The sequence below is a fragment of the Mesoplodon bidens genome (genome assembly GCF_964165515.1).
Source record: "Mesoplodon bidens genome assembly, chromosome: 4".
In the NCBI taxonomy this organism is placed as follows: Eukaryota; Metazoa; Chordata; class Mammalia; order Artiodactyla; family Ziphiidae; genus Mesoplodon; species Mesoplodon bidens.
In genome coordinates, this window is record NC_138160.1 from 151,515,083 (window position 1) to 151,535,279 (window position 20,197).

A 20,197-nucleotide genomic window follows, 5' to 3' on the forward strand; every position below is an offset into this window, starting at 1 on the left:
TGCAGACCCGGGCCAGCCCGTCCACTGTGGGGTCCACAAAGGGCCCCAGGCTCAGGCTCAGACTCAGACCCACCCCCCCACCTGACAGCACGTCCTGCCACCCACAGTTCCCAAACATCCCTCACAACCACAGCTCAAATCCACCTGTTTTATTTTTTCTTAAAAAAGGAGAAGAAAAAAGAACCAACCAAACAATGAAAACAAGGCAGCCGCCGGGCTCCCCTGGGCACTGGGCATGCATCTCGGTCGACAGGCCTGCTTGTCCTGCCCGTCCCGCTGCGGCTGTGGTTGGTGGGAACACATCACCAGGTGTGGGAGGCGCTAACGAGCGGCAGAGTAAAAAGAGGGGTCAGGGCGGGCGAGAACCAGTAGTCTCAACATAAAGTGCATGGCGAGGGCTGGCATGGGGCCGCGCTGGGCCCACTCCCTCCTCCCCCGGCCGGGGGAAGGGGCTCAGCACAGGATTGCAGTCAGCAGGAGGTCGTGTCCACCGGCCACCAGGGGAGGGCGGACCCCAGTCCCTGCTGTCCCCCAACCACAGCCCTCCAGGACCCTCTGGCTTCCGGAGGGGTGGTCAGCACGAAGGGTGCAGCAGTGGCCTTCCTGGGCAGTGGGCGGCAGGCCAGCAGTCCGCGGGAAGACTGAGCAGGACCTGGCCGGGGCTCCTGGAGACAGGCTGAGACCAGAACAGAAGGTGGGTCACTTTTGGGTCAACGCAAGGCCCTGCATCCCAGGAAGCAGGCCCCCCCCCCTGGGGCCGCCCAGAGGGTGGGGAAACTGAGGCCTGGTCATGCCTCAGTGCTGTCAGACGCCTCAGGAGGCCAGGGAGGGCTGCGCTGCCTCAGGGGCCACCCCGGGCATCGCTGGCCACCTGGCGGGATTACACACGGCCCTTCTGCCACGGAACCGGGCCTCCCTCCAAAGAGTTCCTACCCCACCTGGCTGGTTCTGATGCTGGCAGACAAATTCCTTGGGGGGCGTTTCAGGGGCAGCTCCCTGGGAGAGAGGACATGGCTGGACAGGGGCTGTAGCCTCAGGCCCCTACCCCACTGCTCACATCCTGAGCAGGCGATGGGGTCTCCAGTGCCTCTGGGGCCCAATCGCCCTTTGTGGACTGGGCAGTCAGGGCTGGGAGGAGGAAGCAGGGAGAGGAGATGACGGCCTCAGTCAGAGCCCAGCCCCTCCAGGCCTGCTCACCCTCCCACCCCCCCACCCCCCAGCCTCTGACGCCAGCATTGCCCCGTCACAGAAGCAGCCTGGCGGGGTGGGGGTGAGCCCCGCAGGTCTGCAAGACAGGCTGCCGGCTTAGGGGCCCTGCTCCTGCACACGCTGCCCCCCGACCCCAGTGCGTGGCCAACGCCCTGATGAAAGTGACCTCCTGAACCTCCAACCCAGACCCCGGGGGTGAGAGGCACAGGCCGTGACGGTGACACCAGCCAAGCAGGGCAGTGCCCACAGCGCGCCCCCAACCCATTCCTCCGGTCGCGGCCACGTCCCACCTGCAGGCGGCCACTCTCACTGCTGCTTGCAGGCTGACAGCCGGCGGATCTTGCTGCTGGCGGAGCAGGCCTTGCGGGCGGGGTTGGAGGCGGCGCTGGCCCGGCGCTCCGCCCTCGACCTGGCTGACTCGGTGCCATTCACACACACAGCTTTGGGCGGGCCCCGGCTCTGTGCGCTCCGACCAGCCTCCTCCTCCGGGACCTGTCCTAGGAGGGAGAAGGCAAACGTGTGCTGACTGGGGGTCCCCGACCAACACGCCCCCAGTGCCCCACCTGCCTGGGCCCAGGGCACCTCCACCACCTGTCCCACCTGGTCCTGCCAATGGGGCCCTCATCCAGGGAGCAGCGGGGCTGGCCTTCGAGCCAGCCACGGTGGGGCCCAGCCTACGCTCACTTGCCTGTTCAGGTGTGAGTGGAGCCCTGCACTCAGGTGGGTGGGAACACAGTGGACACCAGGGACCTGGGGCCCGAGCCTCGGCTCTCTCACCTGTGCGATGGCCAGACCTCGCTGGGCCCCGTGGGACTCGGAGGGGCTGGGCTCGGGCCGGGTGTCTGGACTCGCCATCTCTCCCACAAGAGCCCGCCCCGGCTCTCCACGCCGGGCACAAAGGGAGAGGCCGTCACAGATGCCTGCCATGCCCCAGCCCCGACCGTGTGGGCTGCCAGCCCTCACCGGGTCCCGGGGCCACCTGCCCTGCTGTGTGCCCACTGAGGCATGGGGAGAGGGAAGGGTGCAGGGAGCCTGTGCTGCCCACGGTGCACCCCCCTCCCATGGATGTCGTCAGGAAACGGCCCTCAGCTGCCTCAAGCCCATCTCCGCACACGGAGCCCCGTCTCCGCCAATGGCGTCCCGTGCCTGCCTTGGCCTCAGGACCTAGCCGGGAGGCACCGGCCCGTGACCGGGAAGCGTCTCAGGTCAGAACCCAGAGTGTGGGGGTGGGGGCAGTGTCGGCTGCCTGCTCTGATGGGGGAGGGGGGCTGCAGGGGCGCCGAGCACCGAAACTCTGCACAGGTCACCTGGGGCCCAGCCTCCGGCACAGTGACCATGGTCAGAGAGCGGCTGGAGGGCACGGGATCTGCCCCACATGCCCTCAAGGCACTGGGGCCACTGGCCCCGACCAACCAACACCCGGCCCAAGGCCCAGCACCAGCCCTCGGGGTGGACGGCAGGACCAGGGACAGACCAGGGACCCAGGGGAGAAGCTGAGAGCCTCTGTGTCCACACGACAGGACCAGAACGGGAGGAGCCCCAACACGGCCCGCTGCCGGCCCACGGGCAGGTCAGCAAGAAGCAGCTGCCCGACCTCAGCACAGGACCGTCCATCCCCACGTCTCGTGTGGCGGACGTTCCCAGGCCAGGGATCTGGCTCGGGCCCAGAGAGCTGCTCTTGAACAAGCCCTCCCCAACCCAGGCAAAGCAGCCCCAAGCCTCTGGAACAGGCCTGAAGAGACGGTGTGTGGTCAGTGCCTCTACAGCCGGCCGACCAGCAAGGCTCATGCCCAGGCACCTGTCCTGGGGCCCCAGTGCCTCTGAGAGGCAGGACACCTTGCTTCTATCCCGTGGAAGGGACGGAGGCTCCAGGAGGCCTGACTCAGGACTGGACCGTGGCCAGGGTTCCCAGGGCGGGGGCATCTCACCTGACCCCAGGACCCCAGGGGGAACGGCTGTAGCCAGCTGCACCAGAGGCCTGAGTGTGCCCCCAGAAGAGTGGGACACGCGGACCCACCCTGGGGCTGCTCCCTGGAGGCCCCGCTGGCCACCCTGCACACGGGCTCTTTCTACAGTAAACACCTAAGCCTGGCCGGCGAGCCAGAAGAAAACAACCATGACCCGCACACACTCAGCGCGGCAGACCTTTATGCAGGAGCCTGCGGAACCAGCCCCGGGACAGCACAGCACCAAGGGGCGGCGGGTGGGGCAGAGCTACACTAGGGCCCGGGCTCTGCCCAGAGCTCCTCGACGGCCCTGGTCTCAGCTTCCTCTCCAGAAAGGTCTGAGCACTGGCTCTCCTGCGGGTCTCTCTCTCTAAGCCCTGCCTCAGACACCTCCTCGCCACCTGAGGAAGAAGGCCACTCGTCAGCAGGGTGGCCATTGGGGGGAGGGCCACCGGACCCTCGGGCCGGAGGCGGGGCCTCCCCACTTCTCCCGCGACCCCCGGGGACTCACCGGGCACTGTGAAGTCCTGAGTGTAGATGATGTCGTCCTCAATGTCGAAGAGCTCGTCATCTGCGGCGTCGGCGCAGCCGTGCAGGTCCTCCAGGTAGGGCACCACCGTCATGCCGCGCCACCGGTCCTTGCAGTCCGCGCTCGGCGGGATGGGCACCGGCTCCTCGGCCGGCGGGTGCTTCTTCCGGAACCAGCTGCGGAAGCTGGTGGGTCAGGGCAGCCGGGGGCTTGCCTGGCTCCCCACGTGGGCCCACCCCCAATTCCCGCTGAGAAGCACGCGGGGTGGGGGAGGGAGAAGGGGCCCAATGGGAGAGACTGAGCCAGCAAGACCCCCGCGGCCCTGACCTCCCCCTCCCCTGCCCCCACTCGCTCTCACCACATGGGGCCCCAAGTGGGGGAGCCCTGCGGGGACTCACCTGTGCTGCCGGATCTGCTGTATGGAAAACCGCTTGGCCGGCTCGTATTCCAGCATCCCTGCCAGGGAGACCAGCGGTGGGTGCAGGGGCCAGCACGGGCAGAGGGCCCTCCCCTGCCTGGGAGAGGTGGGGACGCCCGTGGGTGCCCGTACAGGGGAGGGGGTGGCGTGAGTGAGCGGAGCCCCCTCCCCTGCAGGCCTGGCCTCTACAGCTGGGCGCCCAGCACGGGGGCAAAGATGCTAAGCCTGTAGCTGAACGGAGGCGGATGCAGCCGGGGCTGTCTCCCTGTCTCGACACGAGGGGCTGCCTGGCAGACACTGCAAAGCGAGGGCGCGAAGACCAAGACCACAGAAGGCTGGGATGCAGGACGGACAGCCCACCCCAGTGACCCTGACCCTGTCCACACGCCCCAAGACGACAAAGCACATGGCTTGCCCCTGCTGGTGCCCACCCGGCTCTGGCAAGCAAAGCCTGTGGCTGTCCATTCTAGCCAGGACACCAAAGCCCCCCGAGGCAGCGGCAGGAGAACCGGAGGCCTCGAGGGTGACACACCATACGTAGACACTGGTGTGAGGGCCTTTTGCCCAGCACCCGAACACTCAGAAGGGGCAAGGCTGACCTGCAGGCTGTGCTGGGCTGGCCTGAGGCAGCAAAGGGCGGCACCCCCCCCCCCCAAGGGCTGCAGGGAGCCCAGGGCCTGAGGTCCCCAGGTCCCCAGCCCCCACCATGCTCAAGTGCCCACCCCCTTCCCCATGGGAGGACTGAGCGTGACGCAGAGAGGGGGATGGGGGCGGCAGGGCTCTGCACACCACCTCTTGGAGGTGCCTTTGTTCTCAGGAAACGAGAGGCCATTTCAGAAGCTGGGGCTCAGAGAGCTGAGTGTCTGGGTGGTGTGGGAGAGGAGGAAAGGTCACGGCCTCACTGCAGGAGGGCAGGGCCAGGGCGGTGTTCCGGAGACTCACAGGGGAGGCGGCCCAACAGCCCAGCCGGGAGGAGCCTGCATGCAGAGTGCAGTGCAAAGGCCCCAAGGCAGGCCTGGGTGGAGGAAGCAAGGATGGGACACCCTGCCTGGATCTGGGGACAGTGACACGGGTGCCCTCTGCCATCTCGTCGGTCCCTCTTGGGACTGTTTTGAGCGTTTATGAGAGTGAGGGTGGCAACAGATCATCATCTGTGTCACTGGAGCAAAGAAAGCTCCGTACAGAGGTAACTCTGACCCACCAGCTCCTGGCGAGGGAAGGAGAGTCTGAAACACCAGCTCACTGCCTGCAACGGCCCTCGGCCCTCAGTGGAGCTGGGGGAGGCCAGGCGGCACGTTCCAGGCACCCCCAAGGACAGGGCCCATGAGCTGCTAAGGAGCGCTCAGGTGGGGAAGGCCGGGACTAAGCCAGCCGGGCCGCCGCCTCCCGCTTGCTGGCTCCTCCCATGTTCCAAGACCCCAGGCGGGCGGTATGCCCAGCCCTCTGAGGGTCCTGGGGCTGCTGGCAATGCAGGCCTGGACTGCGGGGGGGGGGGGCGGGGGCGGCCCGCAGAGCACTGGGAACGCGGCTGCCGAGCTTCATTTCACCTTCACTAACAAGCCAAAGAACCGGCGAGACTCAGTCAGCAGAAAGCTCAGGGGCCACACAGGACTGTGAAGATCCTCTTGGCTGTGCATCACACGAAGGCAGGGCACTGACCCAGCGTCCAGCACAAGCCGAGGGGCAGGTCAGTTACACAGAGCCCGGGGACTGTGGGCAGGGAACCCAGGACGGTGCCGGTCGCACAGGGCGATACCCTGCATGTGCTGCGTCATCAAAACTAACTTCGGGGCTTCCCTGGTGGCGCAGTGGTTGAGAGTCTGCCTGCCGATGCAGGGGATGCGGGTTCGTGCCCCGGTCTGGGAAGATCCCACATGCCGTGGAGCGGCTAGGCCCGTGAGCCATGGCCGCTGAGCCTGCGCGTCCGGAGCCTGTGCTCCGCAACGGGAGAGGCCACAACAGTGAGAGGCCCGCGTACAGAAAAAAAAAAAAAAAAAAAAAAAAAAAGGTGAAAACTAACTTCGAGCAAGCCCCAGGATGCTGGTGTGGCTCCCGCCCATCCACACCTAGACAGGCCCCTGCCATGCACAGACAGCGCCACCTGCTGTACAGCCCGGGAACTGCAGCAGGAAGAGGCCCCCACAGGAGACCCCCATTCAGCAGGCGGACTGGGGTCCCCGCTGCTACTTCACTGTAGGGATGGGGGATCAGAACAGGGTGGAACGAAGGCCCAGGGCAGGCAGTGGAGCCCAGAGGAGCCAGCGGCCCCGCGCAGGCGCCCCTGCACCCACTGCTCTCCACACCCAACTAGGCTCTGCACCACCCTGCCCCGCCCCGCCCCGCGTCGGGGAATTGCACAGAGAAGGGCCGGCCCACGGGAAACCCACGGGGGCCCCAGTACCCGCCGCCAGCCCGCCCACCCCCGCAGCCCAGCCTCCTGCCTCAAGGGCCTCACCTTTGAGCAGGTCTGAGAGTGGGGGGCCGCAATCCCCCGGGATGGTGTAGTCCCCCTTCCCGATGTTCTCAAACAGCTTGTAGATGTTGTCCCCCTCGAAAGGGTACAGGCCTGTCGTGATGTTGTAGCTGCGGCCCCGGGAAGGACAGACCAGTCAGGAGGGCCTGCCTCGCACCCCAGCCTGAGGCCAGCCTGGTCCTGAGCCTTAACCACCCCCACCTGTGGGGACTTGGACTTGTTGAGGAGAATGTTCTGGAACACATGGTGGTGGCGGCTCACTAGGAAGATATGGAAAGCTACCGGATGGTACGCTCTGACACGGTGGGTCAAGGGTACACGAGTCAGCTCTCAGTAACATGAAACGGGACACCCACGACGGCGGCTGTGCGCACAGGGGGCTGCAGCGTGAACTCGCCTCGGGCAGGAGAGGCTTCCAGAGAACCCAGGCCCACTCAGTGCCGCCTGAGCTCACGGAGGAATAGGCGACCACGTGGCGGCGTCTGGGTGGGGGGTACGCAGCGGTGGGCCAAGCATCGCCGGCAACTTGTGGTGTCTGAGAATTCTCAGCCCCAGGGGCCAGGACAGAAACACCCGCCCAACAGCGACTGTGGCTGGTGTGGGAAGCAGCGCAGGTGGAGACCAGCACAAGCCCAAGGTGGGCGGGGGCCAGGAGGACGGCCGGTCCCAGTGCCTGTCCCCCCACCCATGGGGACTCCTGACCCCAGCTCCGTGGCCTCCACAGACTCTGGGGGGCGGCAGCAGCTGGGGGACCTGCCAGGAGGGGCAGGTCATGGAAGCCTGAAGCCCAGAGGGGGTACCTGGGGTGGGGGGGTGAGGGAGGACCCCTGGGGTGGAGGGACCCAGGCCCAGGGGCACTTACAGCGTGACCCCAGCTGACCAGATGTCCACCTTGAAGCCAGAGAAGGTGTCCAGGCCGTTGGCGATCTCAGGCGGCTGGAACGCAGGGGAACCCTGGCTCGTCCGGCACGTGTCGTCCTCGGCAAACGGGTGCAGGGCCTGTAGCAGCACCAGGCAGCCCTCAGGGAGCAGCCCTCGGGGGGGCCTGGACCCCACCCCATGTCCCCACCCTGGGTCCGGCTTGGGGGGGGGCACCTACCTCGGCCACGCCCAGGTCAGAGATCTTGAGCGTGCCACCCGTGGTGAGCAGCAGGTTGCCGGGCTTGATGTCCTTGTGCACGATGCCCTGGCTGTGCAGGTACTCCAAGCCGTCCACCAGCTGGCAGAAGTACCTGCAGGGCACAGCCTCTGTGAGGCGCAGCCCCACCTGTCGGGAACCTCAGCTGCCTGGAACGGCTGCCTGCAGTGACCCAGTGGGACCAAGGATGGGAGGCCAAGGTTCAGGGGCCGTCGGCGCCGGGCGGCCCATCAGGGAACCAGAGGGCCAGTGGCCGGGCCGAGCCACTCCTGGGACCCCGCTGCAGTAGCTCCCACCATGGGCACCTGCCCCAGCTGCCCCCCCAGTCCAGGCAGCCCAGGGGCCCTGCTGCCCCCCTGTTCCCCCTGGGGCCAGGGACCCAGGCCAACCCACTGACCCCTCACGCCACAGGCCAGCTGGTCCTACAGCAACTGGGTGTTAGGGGTTGACTGCCCAGGAGAACTAGCCAGCTGGGGCAGTACAGGCCACTGTCAGGAGCTTCCCAAGCACAGGAGGCCCCAAAGCCTCGGTGGCGGCCACAGTGGGGCAGGGAGGTGCACAGAGAGGAGCTTGTGGGGCTGCCAGGGCGTCCACAGCAGGCGGGCTGCGGGACTGCAAACTGAGCCCCAAAGCCCTGAGTTCTGAAACATACTCGAGCTTTCATTTCACTGATGATCAGAATTAAGTTGTTTGAACGCTTGGACCCGTGAGTGACCGGGCGGGGGCGGAGGGGGCAGCAGTGGGGCCTGCATGCTCACCCGTGGGCCTGGCACACGGGGAAGCGCTTCTCAGGCACGCTGTCCAGCATCTCCTGCATGCCGCACACGCAGTACTCCATCACCATATACGTGCAGCAGCGGCAGTGCTAAGGAAAGCACGCTCAGCCAAGACCCCGCTCCAGACGGGCCATCCCCAGGGAACAGACAGATGCTAGGGGGTGAAGGCTGCACTAGTGCAGTGAGCTGGAGACCCCCGAGGGATCACAGGTGCTGCAGGAAGCCCCCCGGTCGTTTCACAGCCCATGGAGAAGCTCAAGCCCCAGCCCTGGCCCCCAAAGGAGTGAGGGAGGGGCGTATAGGCCCTGCGGAGAGAAGGCCTGAGCAGGGGTGGGAGGCCAGGGAGAGACAAGGGCAGCACAGGGATGAGGCTGAGAGCAGGGATGGGGAGCCCGGGGCCAGGCTGAAGCCCCCGAGCCGCATCTACACCGTGGAGGGGCAGCCCTGCGACTAGGATGGAGAGGACCCCCATTACCCTGCATCCAGCGAGTCAGTGACAGGCCCCTCTGCAACACAGGCCCCTCAGCAGGCCCCCGGGCCCCTATACCCTGCTTCTCGGAGCTGCAGCCCAGGAGTAAAGGGCGAAGGCCGAGGACACTCCCAGTACACCGTTGCCGCAGTGACACACTCCCCATCCCATCCCCCATGCATCCGCCACAGGCCAGGGCCACAGCCTCCCAAACACAAGCCAGGAAAGCACCCCGCTCCAGGGACCAGGCTGACAGCAGGGCCCCAGCCCCACAAGAGAACAGGTCTAAGTGGAGAACCAGCCCGCATCCTGCAGCGCCCCCCGTGGGCACTCGCTGGAGAGGGGCCCCGGCCCCAAGGGCGACGTCAGGGAACACGGGGCACCCCGAGCCCCAGAAGGATATATCTTCTGCTTCTCCTCGTTGTACAGCACGTCCACCAGCTGGATGACGTTTTTGTGCCGTAACCTCCTCAGCAGCTGGATTTCCCTGAAGACAGAAGACGGAGGCGTCAGCCAAGCCCCGCAGCCCGGCAGTGCCGCCGGCCCCCAGGAACCGTGCAGAGGGCAGCACCGGAGTGAGCAGCTCCGCACAGGGGCAGCTAGTCCTGGGCATGTCCCCGAGCCCAGCAACACGACTAGGCCCCGTCCCCGCATTTTAACTGAAGATGCACAGAGACCACAACGAAGGCCGCGCGGGGACAGGAGAGCACGCGGGAGTTGGGGCTCCAGCCAGGTCCCCGCATCCCCTCACCCCCTCCTCCCTCTGGGACTGAAGCCCAGGCTCCCTGCTGCCGTCAGGGCAGCTCCACCAGGACTCCCTGCAGGAGGCGGGGGCGGGCGGGGGGGCAGCTCTGCAGAAGGTTGAACAGTCACCAACTGACCCAGCACCTCCAATCAGGGCACGTGCCCAGGAGGACCAAGAGCACGGTGACCCGGTCACACGTGCTCATGGCGGCACCGTCCACGGAGCCCAAGGGCGGATACAACTCCAGTGTCCCCCCACACACGGGAACGTCACTCAGCCATGCAAAGGGGTGAAGCCCCGACACTCGCTACAAACATGGATGGACCCTGAGAACACGATGCTCAGTGAGAGAAGCCAGACACAGAAGGACCCACAGGGTGTGATTCCACTGATGGGAGACGTCCACAACAGGCCAGTCTACAGACAGAGAGTGGGTTCCTGGTTGTCAGGGACTGGGGATGGGATGGGGTAACTGCTGATGTGGACAGGACTTCCTTTTGGGGTAATGGAATGTTCTGGAACTAGACAAAGATGAGAGTTGCTATGAAGACACTAAATGTCACCAAATTGCATGGTATGTGAATAATATGTCAATAAAGATTTTTTAAAGTCCTCACTGGGAAGCCCAAGCATGAAACATAAGACCAGCCGGGCAGGTGAGGGGTCCCCAACGTCATGAGACCCGAGTCGCACGCCTCCCACTGTCCACATTCCATGAAGAGGTCGCCTATTCCAGGAAGCTGTTCCTGACCACACCCCACCCTTGCACACCAGCTCGGATCCTGTGCCTTCGACACCACCCACCCTCCCCAGCGTAGGTCCTCCTCCCATGCAGATTTCCCCGGCCAGGCACTCACGCAGCCTCTGAAGGGAGGGTGCCCTGGAAACAGCATTTGTGTGTAGCGCCCACTCTCCAGACCCATAGCATAGGAGGCCACCGACTTGCTGGAGGAAACACAGCTTTGCAGCTGCTTCCCATGAGCTCACTGCCTGCCTGCCTGCCCCCCACCCCGCTCCCACCCTCACCAGAGGGTTGCGGGTCACAGCAGTAACTCTGCCCTCATTCCCCCCATCATTCCGCGCTTACCCCTAACCACCTGACCTTTGAGGTCTGAGATGCTGCACACATTTCAATCCACACCTGAGTGGGAGGGAGGGGAGGAGACTCACAGACGTTGGGGTCACACTGGTTTATACCGCCTGACCTTTGGGATTTATCCTGGTGTACAGTGTGAGCAGGGATCACACTCAATTTTCCCCCAAATAAATGACACACAGTAGCTCCACCTCAGCACTGTGATGTCGGGGCGTCCTGGGCTCTATGGGGTGTGGAGCAGGATCCCTGACCTCCACCCCTTTGATGCCAGGAGCCCCCCTCCCTCATCGTGACAACCACAGATGTCCCCAGGTATCGCCAGGTGTCCCTGGGGGCAAGACGGCCCAGGTGAGAGTCCTGCTAAGGATCAGGAACGTCCTGGGGTGTGGGGAGTAGACCTTGTACCGCCCCTTCTGGCCTGGGAGCCCCTCCTGACCTCTGGCAGGTGCTCCCTAAACCTTCCCACCTCGGGCCCCAGTGCTGGTCCCCCAGATCCCACTCACTCATTCAGTCCTGCAACGGACAGGCCTTACCAGGCCCCTGTGGGTCAGGCCCCGGGCAGGTGGGTGCCCTGTTCGTGGGGGCTTGGGTGCCCCTCTGATGCTCCGGGTCCACCACCACTTGTCAGGGAGCGGCCCTGTGCCCCCAGGCGTCCTTCCCGCTCTCGCCCAGATCACCCCACAGCTCTGACTCCCGGCCTTGCTTGCTGCCAGCTCTCCAGGGCCAGAGCTTGGCTCTGGTGACTCAATGACCCTCCCCCGCAGGCAAGTCCCCTCCATATCTATCTGACAGTCGAGGGCTGGTGGCCGCCCCGGGCCGCACGGCACAGCAGCCTTTGTCGTGACAGTGGTGACCAGGCCTTTGGGGTCCCTGCCAGGACTGAGTAGAGAACTCCTCCTCGCAGGGGTCCCAGCGGCAGGGGTTCCAGGGGCAGGTGCAGAGCCGGCTCCCCTCAGAGGCCAGTGTTCGGCACCTGCCGTCCACCCAGCCAGCCAAGTACCCACTGAGCTACCTGGCCAGAGCCGCCATGGGGTCTGCGGCCCAGAGGGGAAGGGTGTCACATGGGGAGCAAGCTGTCACAAGCTGCAAGCTGGGGGGGCTGAGGGAGGGCCCAGAGCAGACTCTGACCCTGTGCCAGCCTCCCCGGGAAGCTGGCTCCGGGCACTCTCCCTCTCGTCTCCATCCAGAGGCGCTACAGGGGCTAACTAAACCGCACGTGTGGACACCAGGAGGCCCTTCGTACCTGGAGCCAACGCGTGGCCACCACCTGGAGCGCTTACAGCCAGGCTTCAAGCAGCGTCTGCCGACCCGAGAGTGGGAACGCGCCTGAACGCAGACACAGGCTGCCAACAACACGCGTGGCAGCTCCGGGAGGGGGGCCCGTGGCTAGTCACGGGGAGCTCACCCCAGGCCTTCCAAGGCGAGGACAAGCCCCACGGCTCTGCCTTCTGTGCCGTGAGATACCTGGGCCTGGAACCATCTTCTGGGCCGCACCTCCCCATCCGCCCACTGCCCTTGGGGCAAACTTCTGTGCCGGAGGAGGCGGATGGCAGCACCCCTCCCTCCACAATTAAACAGCTCACCCCCTACTCCGACGCCGACAGAGCCAGCCCTGAAGGGAGGTCCCCGCGCTGTGGGTGCGTCGAGCGCTCATGTGGTCAGTTAACTGTGATGGAAACCTCCTGGAGAAAAACATGTAAGTTCCATCATGGATACCAGGGAAGTGGCTACAGTGTCCAGCTCCTCCGAGAGAGGAGAACCACGCCCACAGGCGGCATGGAGATGCGCGCTCCGAGCGGGTAAGAGGGGCGTGCAGGAGGACCCGCGAGACATTCACTGCAGAGACCGGGCCAGGGAGGGGCCGCTACACCTTCTCTGAGTTCTCCGTCTCCTACAAGGCACACCACTGACCGGAAAAAAAGAAAAACAGTATTTAAAGAAAGAGGAAAAGCCAGGCGCTCAGCCAGGATGCAGGAAGTAAAGTGACAGGAAGCCGAGCCTTCCGGCCCAGCTGCAGCTGCTCAGGGCGGGTGTCACAGGGACCTGCCTGCAGTGCCGCCCGAGCAGAGCGGACTGCTGGGGACGGACTCGCTGACTACCCACGAGGGAGACGGAAGAGCCCCTGGAGCTCACAGAGGAATGGAAAGGAGCTGCCCCCGCGGTCGCCCATCCCAGAGCCACCAGGGGTGCACCCACCTCACTCCCTCCAGACAGGGGTGGGGACAGGGATGGGGCCACAGAGAGCAGGGGAGGAGACGATGGCAGCTCTGGACAAGGGACGCTGAGGAAGACGCCCCTCACCCCTTGGCCTCTCTGCTGATGCTTCTAATCATATGGCAAGAGGCCATCGGGGATCCGGGAGGGAGACTAAAATGAGGAGAAATTCACTAAAAGTGAAGTTCAACACAAACACTCGCTCATGCAGCTTCCCAGAGCACAATTCCTAACGGGCACCAAGTGGGGACAACCCGAATGTCCACTGACGGGTGAATGGATACACCACGTCCCTCCACACCTGGGAACATCACCTGAAAAGGGGTGAAGCACTGACACTCGCTACCACGTGGATGGACCTTGAAAACACGATGCTCAGTGAGAGAAGCCAGACAGAAGGACACACGGTGTGCGATTCCACTGATGGGAAACGTCCAGAACAAGCAGATCCATAGAGACAGGGAGTGGGTTCCTGGTTGTCAGGGGCTGGGGGAGTGACTGCTGATGGGGGCGGGGTTCCTGTTGAGGGGATGGGATGTCCTGGAATTAGAGGTTATGGTTGCACACTCTGTGAAAATACTAAATGACACTGAGTTACCCGCTAATAGTTGAATTTTATGTCATGTAAATTATGTCTCATTAAAGCCGTTAAAAGAACAAATCGCCACGCAGTGCAAGGTCAACATGGGATACAGGGCAGCTTTGCTGTGATTCCCAACACACTCCTGAGTGAGGAGCCAGTGTCCCCTCCGCCCCCTGCGCCCCGGCCTGGGGTGTACCCCAACGGCCCCCAAGCTCCCACTGCATCTCACAGTCACCCCCTTGACCAGGGAAGGACCAGACAGGGAGGCCGAGAGGACGTTCAGTGCGGGGCGCCTCGGTGGACCAGTCGTGCCCTATCGCTGCCAGCCTGGCCTCACGGCAGAATCCTTCCCAATGGGGGGTGGGGGGCAGGTGCCCCAGCAGATGCCAGGACCTGGCAGAGGCCACTCAGGACGGGAACAAAGGGCAGCAAAGTCCAGGCTCTGCTGCACGTGCTAAAATTCCAACCACTCACCCCCCCAGGTTCAAGTACCTGCCAGTCACTGCTGGCCTGGACGAGGGAGGCCCAGCCTAGAGATTGGCGTCGGTCTGCTGGGCCCCAGCCACACAGGCAGGGACGCCGATGAAGAAGGAAGCTGGCAGGGCCCTGAGCCACCCAGCGCCAGCCCCGCACGGCTCACCAAGCACCCGCACCCCGCACACACTGGGTACAGACCCCGACCTGCCCACACACAGACGGGCCGTGGGGCACACAGACTGCCCTGGCCGCTGTATGCTTCTAAACAGCTGATGAAAGTATCTTGGGACAGGTGAGAATCCCGTGAGCGGGACCCATCTATGCCACCCAACTTCCCCGGGGGGGTTGCGTCAGAGGGGCATGTGCCCACCGTCCGTATGGGCGCGAAACCCCATGGCTGCCCCCGGCCAGGGAGGCGCCAGCGCGGCTTCTGATGCCAACCGGGAAAGCAAGCAGGTACAACTTACTGTTGAAAATGATCCTTAGGGGAGTTTAATTTTTCATTAAAAAGTGCTTGAATAGGTAATGAAAACATGCTAAAGAAAGGCTCAAAGGGAGTGTGGCAGAGGCATTAGTATTAAAACGATGAGTAATTTTTGTCTTACTTCTTGGTGGTTTTCAGAACTTTCGTGTTCTACAATAAGAGCAAATTAGTCTTTGTGAGCAAGAGGGGGACAAGCACAGACCCACAGCAGCCCTCCTGGGAGAAGCCACAAGAGGGGAGGACCTCCTTTAACACAAAGTGCATTCTTTAAGGAAAAGCTTCCCATCCCAACTGGAGCTGGAGGACTCCTGAGGCTTGTCTGGAAAATTCTGGACGCTTCACTCCAAGAGAAGAGTCTGGAGTTGAGTTCATTAAGTCTCTCCAAGACAAAGGAGCCTTTTTTCCCTGCAGCCGCCTGGCGGCAAGGCTGACCCAGAAGCCTGGATCTCTGGGCCGGGGAGTGGACTCCCAGCCCTTGCTTGAGCCCAGGGCCTCACCTCCTCCAGCCTCCAACCCGGGGCGCTCTGTCAGGACTCAGAACAAGGGGACAGGGTGCCTCCGAGCAGGGCGCGCCCCCTCACAGCGCCCAAGGAAGGAGGCGCGGTGGGTTTTAACCCGCAGCCGCATACCCAGCAGGTCCTCACGCCACATGCTGCAGACGGCAGGAGGCCGCACGGGGCCAGCGCTGCGCTCCAAGGGGCCTCAGAGAGGTGAAGACCTGCGCTTCTAGGGCTAAGCTGGAGGAACCAGTCCAGGCCCTGCAGCTGTGACACCTCGTGTTGACTGCCAGGCCGGCTGTGGACCGCCAACCACTCTGCCTCCCAGGCCTCAGTTTCCCCTCCGGTTCTTCCGACAGACACTGTGTCTCCACAGCTCCTGGGACCGCGGCTGACTGCTCAGGAAACGAGAACTGGGAGCCAGCAGGCTGCGACCCTCCAGTGGGGCAGCAGAGCGCAAGGGTACTCTTTGGGTGGTGAACAAACGTCCCCTAACTTGACCTTGGGCATGTGCATTTGCATGTGGGGAGGGCCTTTATCACGTGTACATCACGCTTTGGCAGAAGTGGGCCCTCGACACCTCCATCGTGTCTGCGGATGTGCTGGGACCCACTCAGCTCTGCTGCCCCCAGTCCACGCCCCTGGACGCGTGCGCTCCCTGAAGCCCCAGGGATGGCCAGCAAGGTGGGCTTGGGTGACTCTAGCCAGACAGATCAGTTGGGGCTGGAAACCAGCCTGGCCCCTTGGGGATGGACTCTAGGAACCCCTCCTACCTCGGAGTGCTACTCCCAAGAGGCTGGGGCCTGGGGTGCCAAAGCAGCCCAGCATAAAGCACCAGCACCAGAACACCTCCACGAACCCAGGCCGACCTCAGACGGAGGGAGGGTGCATCCAGGCTGCAAGAGCTCAGCACCCCGTTCCCTGGACAGATCCAGAGATGAGGCCTAAGAGGAGCCAGGAGGACGAGGACCAGCCCTGGAGAGCGGGGAGGGAGGTGCGGGGGGGGGCGGTGCAGTGGGGCCCAACCCGGAGCAGCGGCCAACTGGCATCCCGAGGGCCACGTCTCCCCCACACGCTTCTGCCTTAATGAGAAAATGTGACTTAGAAGCAGGGAGTGGGGATCTGATCAGAGGCATGGCCTCGCTTGGCCCACAGGAGGGCACCCGCTGTCCCCTGGCCTGTCTCCCCAGGACACCAGTGGCCCCTGCCCCACCCCTACCCTGCAGGTAAGAGACGGGCATAGAGAACTGAACAACTGGCCCTGGGGCGCCTGGCCCCACCTTCGCCGTGGGTCCACAGCTGGGGCACTGATCACAGCCAATCAGGTCTCAGCACCCTGCTCCCCGACTTGACCACCCTAGGCATCCCAGAGTAGGCGAAAACAGCTGGGCAGCGCGCTGTCACACCGCGTGAGAGCAGGGGGGCCAGGAGGAGGGAATGAAAGTGGATCTGGGAGCAGCACTCCCAGTACTGGCCAAGGTCACCAGCCAGTCCCGCTGCCGCCTGGCCCGTGAGATAAATCCCTCGGCTTGGGCAGGGCAGGGTCCCCCCAGGAAGCAACGATAAGGAGGGGTGGCCCCTCCTGAAACCAGCAAGAGGGATGGAGGCAGGGCTCCCACCGTCCTGGCGGCGGGGGGGTGGGGTGGGGTCTGCACACAGACCCCACCGTCTCTGGGATGTCAAGGGGCAGACGGGCGCCTGAAAAAATCCGTGTAAAAAGTTTGCGGGGTCACAAGTCGATCCCCTTCTCAGGAGTCACCGGGCCTGCGAGTCGCCAAAGTGTCCTGTGTCACATCCCAGGAAAGTGAGAAAGGGCGAAGTTCCCCCCTGCTGACTGATAAGCCGGTGCAAACAATTATTTTTGGCAACCGCACGGTCCCCCTCCAACAGGATAAACAAACCGCGTGTCCTCGGCCCTAGTAAGAGCCGCACGCTGCGCGGAAACCTGCCGGCGGCGGGCAGGCAGGCCCTTTCCGAGCCCAACTGCTCGCAGCCAAACCAACGGCGGCCGCTTCCGCCGGGCACCTCAGCCCTCCGGACAGCTGGGAGGGCAGAGGGGGTGAGGGGCGCCCCCTTCCGAGTAGGGTTCCGCATCGGCCGAGACCACAGGACGCCCAACCGCAACAAGCTAGCCTGACTTCACCAAAGTACCATAGTGAGTTGCCCAAGACCTTCCCCGGCTGGTCGGCTCGGGTGCTTAAGGAAAGAAAGGACGGAAGGAAGAAAGCGAGAAATGGAGGGAAAAGAAAGGGAGGAAAAGAGGAAGGAGGGGGCCGCCCAGCGGGTCGCGCCCCCACCAGGAAGCCCGCACTTACTTCTTTACGTTGGCCTCCCCGTTGGGGATCCTCCGCAACTTCTTCTTCTTGAGAATTTTGACGGCTCTCCGGCACAGCGTCTCCGAGTCCAGCACCTCCTTCACCTTGCCGTACGACCCCTCCCCCAGCAGGTCCCCCATCAGGTACTTGCCGATGAGCTTGGCCCGCTTGCGGCGGGGCTGGTAGATGACCTCGGTGGAGTCGATGCGGTGGATGAACGTGTCCATCCCCACCGACATCAGCTCGCCCTCTGTAAACATGCCCAGCTGCTGCGGGTCCGCCACCTCCATCCTAGACCCCAGGTCTCCGACTCCCGCCGGCGTTCCCTTATCCCCTTTCTGAGCTTCGCGGTGGACGGTTCTTCCGTTTGTCACCCCCCCAAAAAAATTCCCTTCTCCAAAAGTAAAAGTCAACAAAATCTCAAAAAAAGGAAAAAAAGAAAAAAAAAAGGAAAACCCTTCTTGGAAAAGAAACGATTGTACTGAACGTGAGTTCAAGAGGCGCGCCTGGTCCAGAGCCCGGGCAACCGGGCGTGCGCAGCGTCCCAAGTCTGGGGGCCGCCCGGCCTCGCAGCTTCGAGGCGGGCCGGCGCGTCCACGGGGGCCCTCGAGAGGCCGGTGGGGCCGGGAAGTGCTAGGTCATTCTCCAGGGACTTTAGACCCTCGAACGAACACGGACGCGGCAGGATCGAGTCTTCTCCGCGCCGTCCATTACCAGCGGCCCATGGCGCGCGCCGGGGGCCCCGCACAGGCCGGCCCCGGGGCCCCCAGAGCTGGGCAGTTGAGCTTAGCCGGGGGCCGGGCGCGCCGCTCGGGGGCGTCTCCCGCCGGCCTCGCCGTCCGGTGAGCCCGAGACGCCGGCAGGTGCGTGTCCTGAGCGCGCGGGGCACCTCCGTCCGGCCCAGCCGGCTCCCGCCAGCGCCGGGGCTGCCCGGGGCCCGCCGGCCACAGGGAACAAGCCCCGTCCGAGCCGCCCACTGCCCGGGCGCCCGCACACCGGCCCGGGACCCCGAGCGGCCGCGCGGGCCCGGCGGGCGCCCCTCCCCAAACGGCAGCCCGCACTCGCTCTCCGCCCGAACGCCGTCGGCCGCGGGCCGCGGGGCGCGCGGGGCTCCGGGCGGCCGAGGCGGCGCAGGCCGCAGGCCCCGGGCCGGGGTTCCGGAGGCCGCCGGAGCCCGGGCGGCGCGTCCCCCGCCGCGGCCGCCGCGCGCGTGGAGCAGGCGGGGCGGCGCGGGGACCCAGCCCATGCAAGGCGGCCGCACTGCCGGCCGGCGCCCGTCGCCGCTGCCGCCGCACCCCGCCTCACTCGCGAGGGCCCCGGGCCGCCTCCCCCTTCCGCGCCCGACACGCCACCGCCATCTTGTTTACCTCCTCCCCCGCCCTGGGCCGCCTCGCCGCCGCACGCCCGCCGCGGGCCCGCCCCTCGCGGCACCGACGTGCACGCCCGTTGGCCGAGCCGACCTGCCCCGCCCCCTCAGCGAGCCCCGCCGCCGCCGCCCATTGGGCCGTTTGGACCCAGGCGGGCGACCGAGCGGGGATTGGCTCGAGCCAGGCCCCGCCCCAGGGTTGGATACTCCTTGCTCATTGCTCCGCGGGGGCGCCCGTCAATGGGAGGGGGCGGGAAACAGGCGCGGGGAGGCGAGGCCAAGACGCTGACCTGGGAGGGGTTGGGGGCTGGGGTCGGAGGTCGCGAGTGCCAACGGCGTCTTCGGAGCCGGCGGGGTTGGAGCGCAGCCCTTGCGGCCGGGACGCGGCTCGGGGACCCTGGTGGGTCCCTACCAGGGCCTCTCCCCCGAAACCCCGTTTGAGGCGAGGTCAAGGGTCAAAAAGTAGCCGAAAGTGGCCAATTCGAGGCAAAAAGCCTTAAGAATCTCTCGGCCCAGATGGGGAGAGAAGTGCGCTGGGCGGAGTCTGCCCAAAGAAACTCACGGGCTAAAACTCAGAACCCAGCTGGGATGGTGCCAGCAAAGTGCTTTTGGATGAAAAACAAACAGAGTTGGCAAAATACTTAGTGAAACTGAAAATGCCTCCAGGCCTGTGTTGGTTTTTTTTACCTTTCTGTTTTTTATCGCTAGATTCTTACTTTGCCGGAACAAACTGCTTGTCTTGAGTGGAAACGTTGGGAGCTGACACCATCGGATTTGAGCTCCAGGTTGGGGGTTCTGAGCCTGACACCTGTGAACTACCTAAACCTATGTGCAAAATTGAGTGTGCGCATGTGCTTATTCTTGGGGACATCCGTGAGTTTCATCAGATTCTCAAATGACCCACAGAAGAGGGGTTTCTGTGGCTTTGGGGGTGGAGGCCACAAGTCACACCAACATACCAGCAAGTCCTAATCAGAACATGTGGATTAGCCCGAGATTTCTAAATCATAAAGATCAGAGCAGAAACCACTGAAACAGAATAGAAAGAGAATAGCGAAAATTGATGAAGCCAAAAGATTGGTCTTTGAAAAGATCAAAACAATTGATAAAACTCTAGCCAGACTGACCAAGAAAAAAGGATGACCAGTATCAGGAATTAAAGAAAGGATATCACTACAGACCCTACAGATATTACAAGGATTAGATATAGGAACGACTCTATGCCCATAAAGTCAACATGAAATGGACTGGCACCTGAAAAGGCACTAAAATGAAAGCTTACTCAAGAAGAAATAGATAATTTACATCGTTTTATATCTATTAGAGAAATTAAATCTGTAGAGAAAAACCTTTCTTTTTTTGGCTGCACGGCTTGCAGGATCTTAGTTCCCCCATCAGGGATCGGACCCAGGCCCATAGCAGTGAAAGCACAGAGTCCTAACCACTGGACTGCCAGGGAATT

General features: G+C 63.8%; 1 protein-coding gene across 6 annotated transcripts; it reads right to left on the reverse strand.

Annotated features, from left to right (window-relative positions):
- Positions 1-134: 134 nt before the first annotated feature.
- STK11 (serine/threonine kinase 11) lies at positions 135-18,343 on the reverse strand. 6 transcript variants are annotated; one of them, XM_081231928.1, is made up of 11 exons: positions 17,370-18,343; positions 9,362-9,445; positions 8,472-8,561; positions 7,675-7,807; positions 7,438-7,574; positions 6,558-6,685; positions 4,083-4,140; positions 3,667-3,860; positions 1,500-1,701; positions 939-996; positions 135-676 (listed from the first exon to the last, which is right to left on the reverse strand). In XM_081231928.1, exons 1-11 carry the CDS (start codon positions 17,657-17,659, stop codon positions 575-577), a joined length of 1,476 nt encoding a protein of 491 aa, XP_081088054.1. In that variant the 5' UTR covers positions 17,660-18,343; the 3' UTR covers positions 135-574. The 6 variants fall into 6 exon arrangements, with proteins under 6 accessions (XP_081088054.1, XP_081088053.1, XP_081088055.1 ...); XM_081231927.1 differs by lacking the exon at positions 939-996 and having other exon boundaries at positions 17,370-18,338; XM_081231929.1 differs by lacking the exon at positions 939-996 and having other exon boundaries at positions 539-676; positions 1,500-1,706; positions 17,370-18,338.
- Between the last annotated feature and the right edge of the window lie 1,854 nt (positions 18,344-20,197).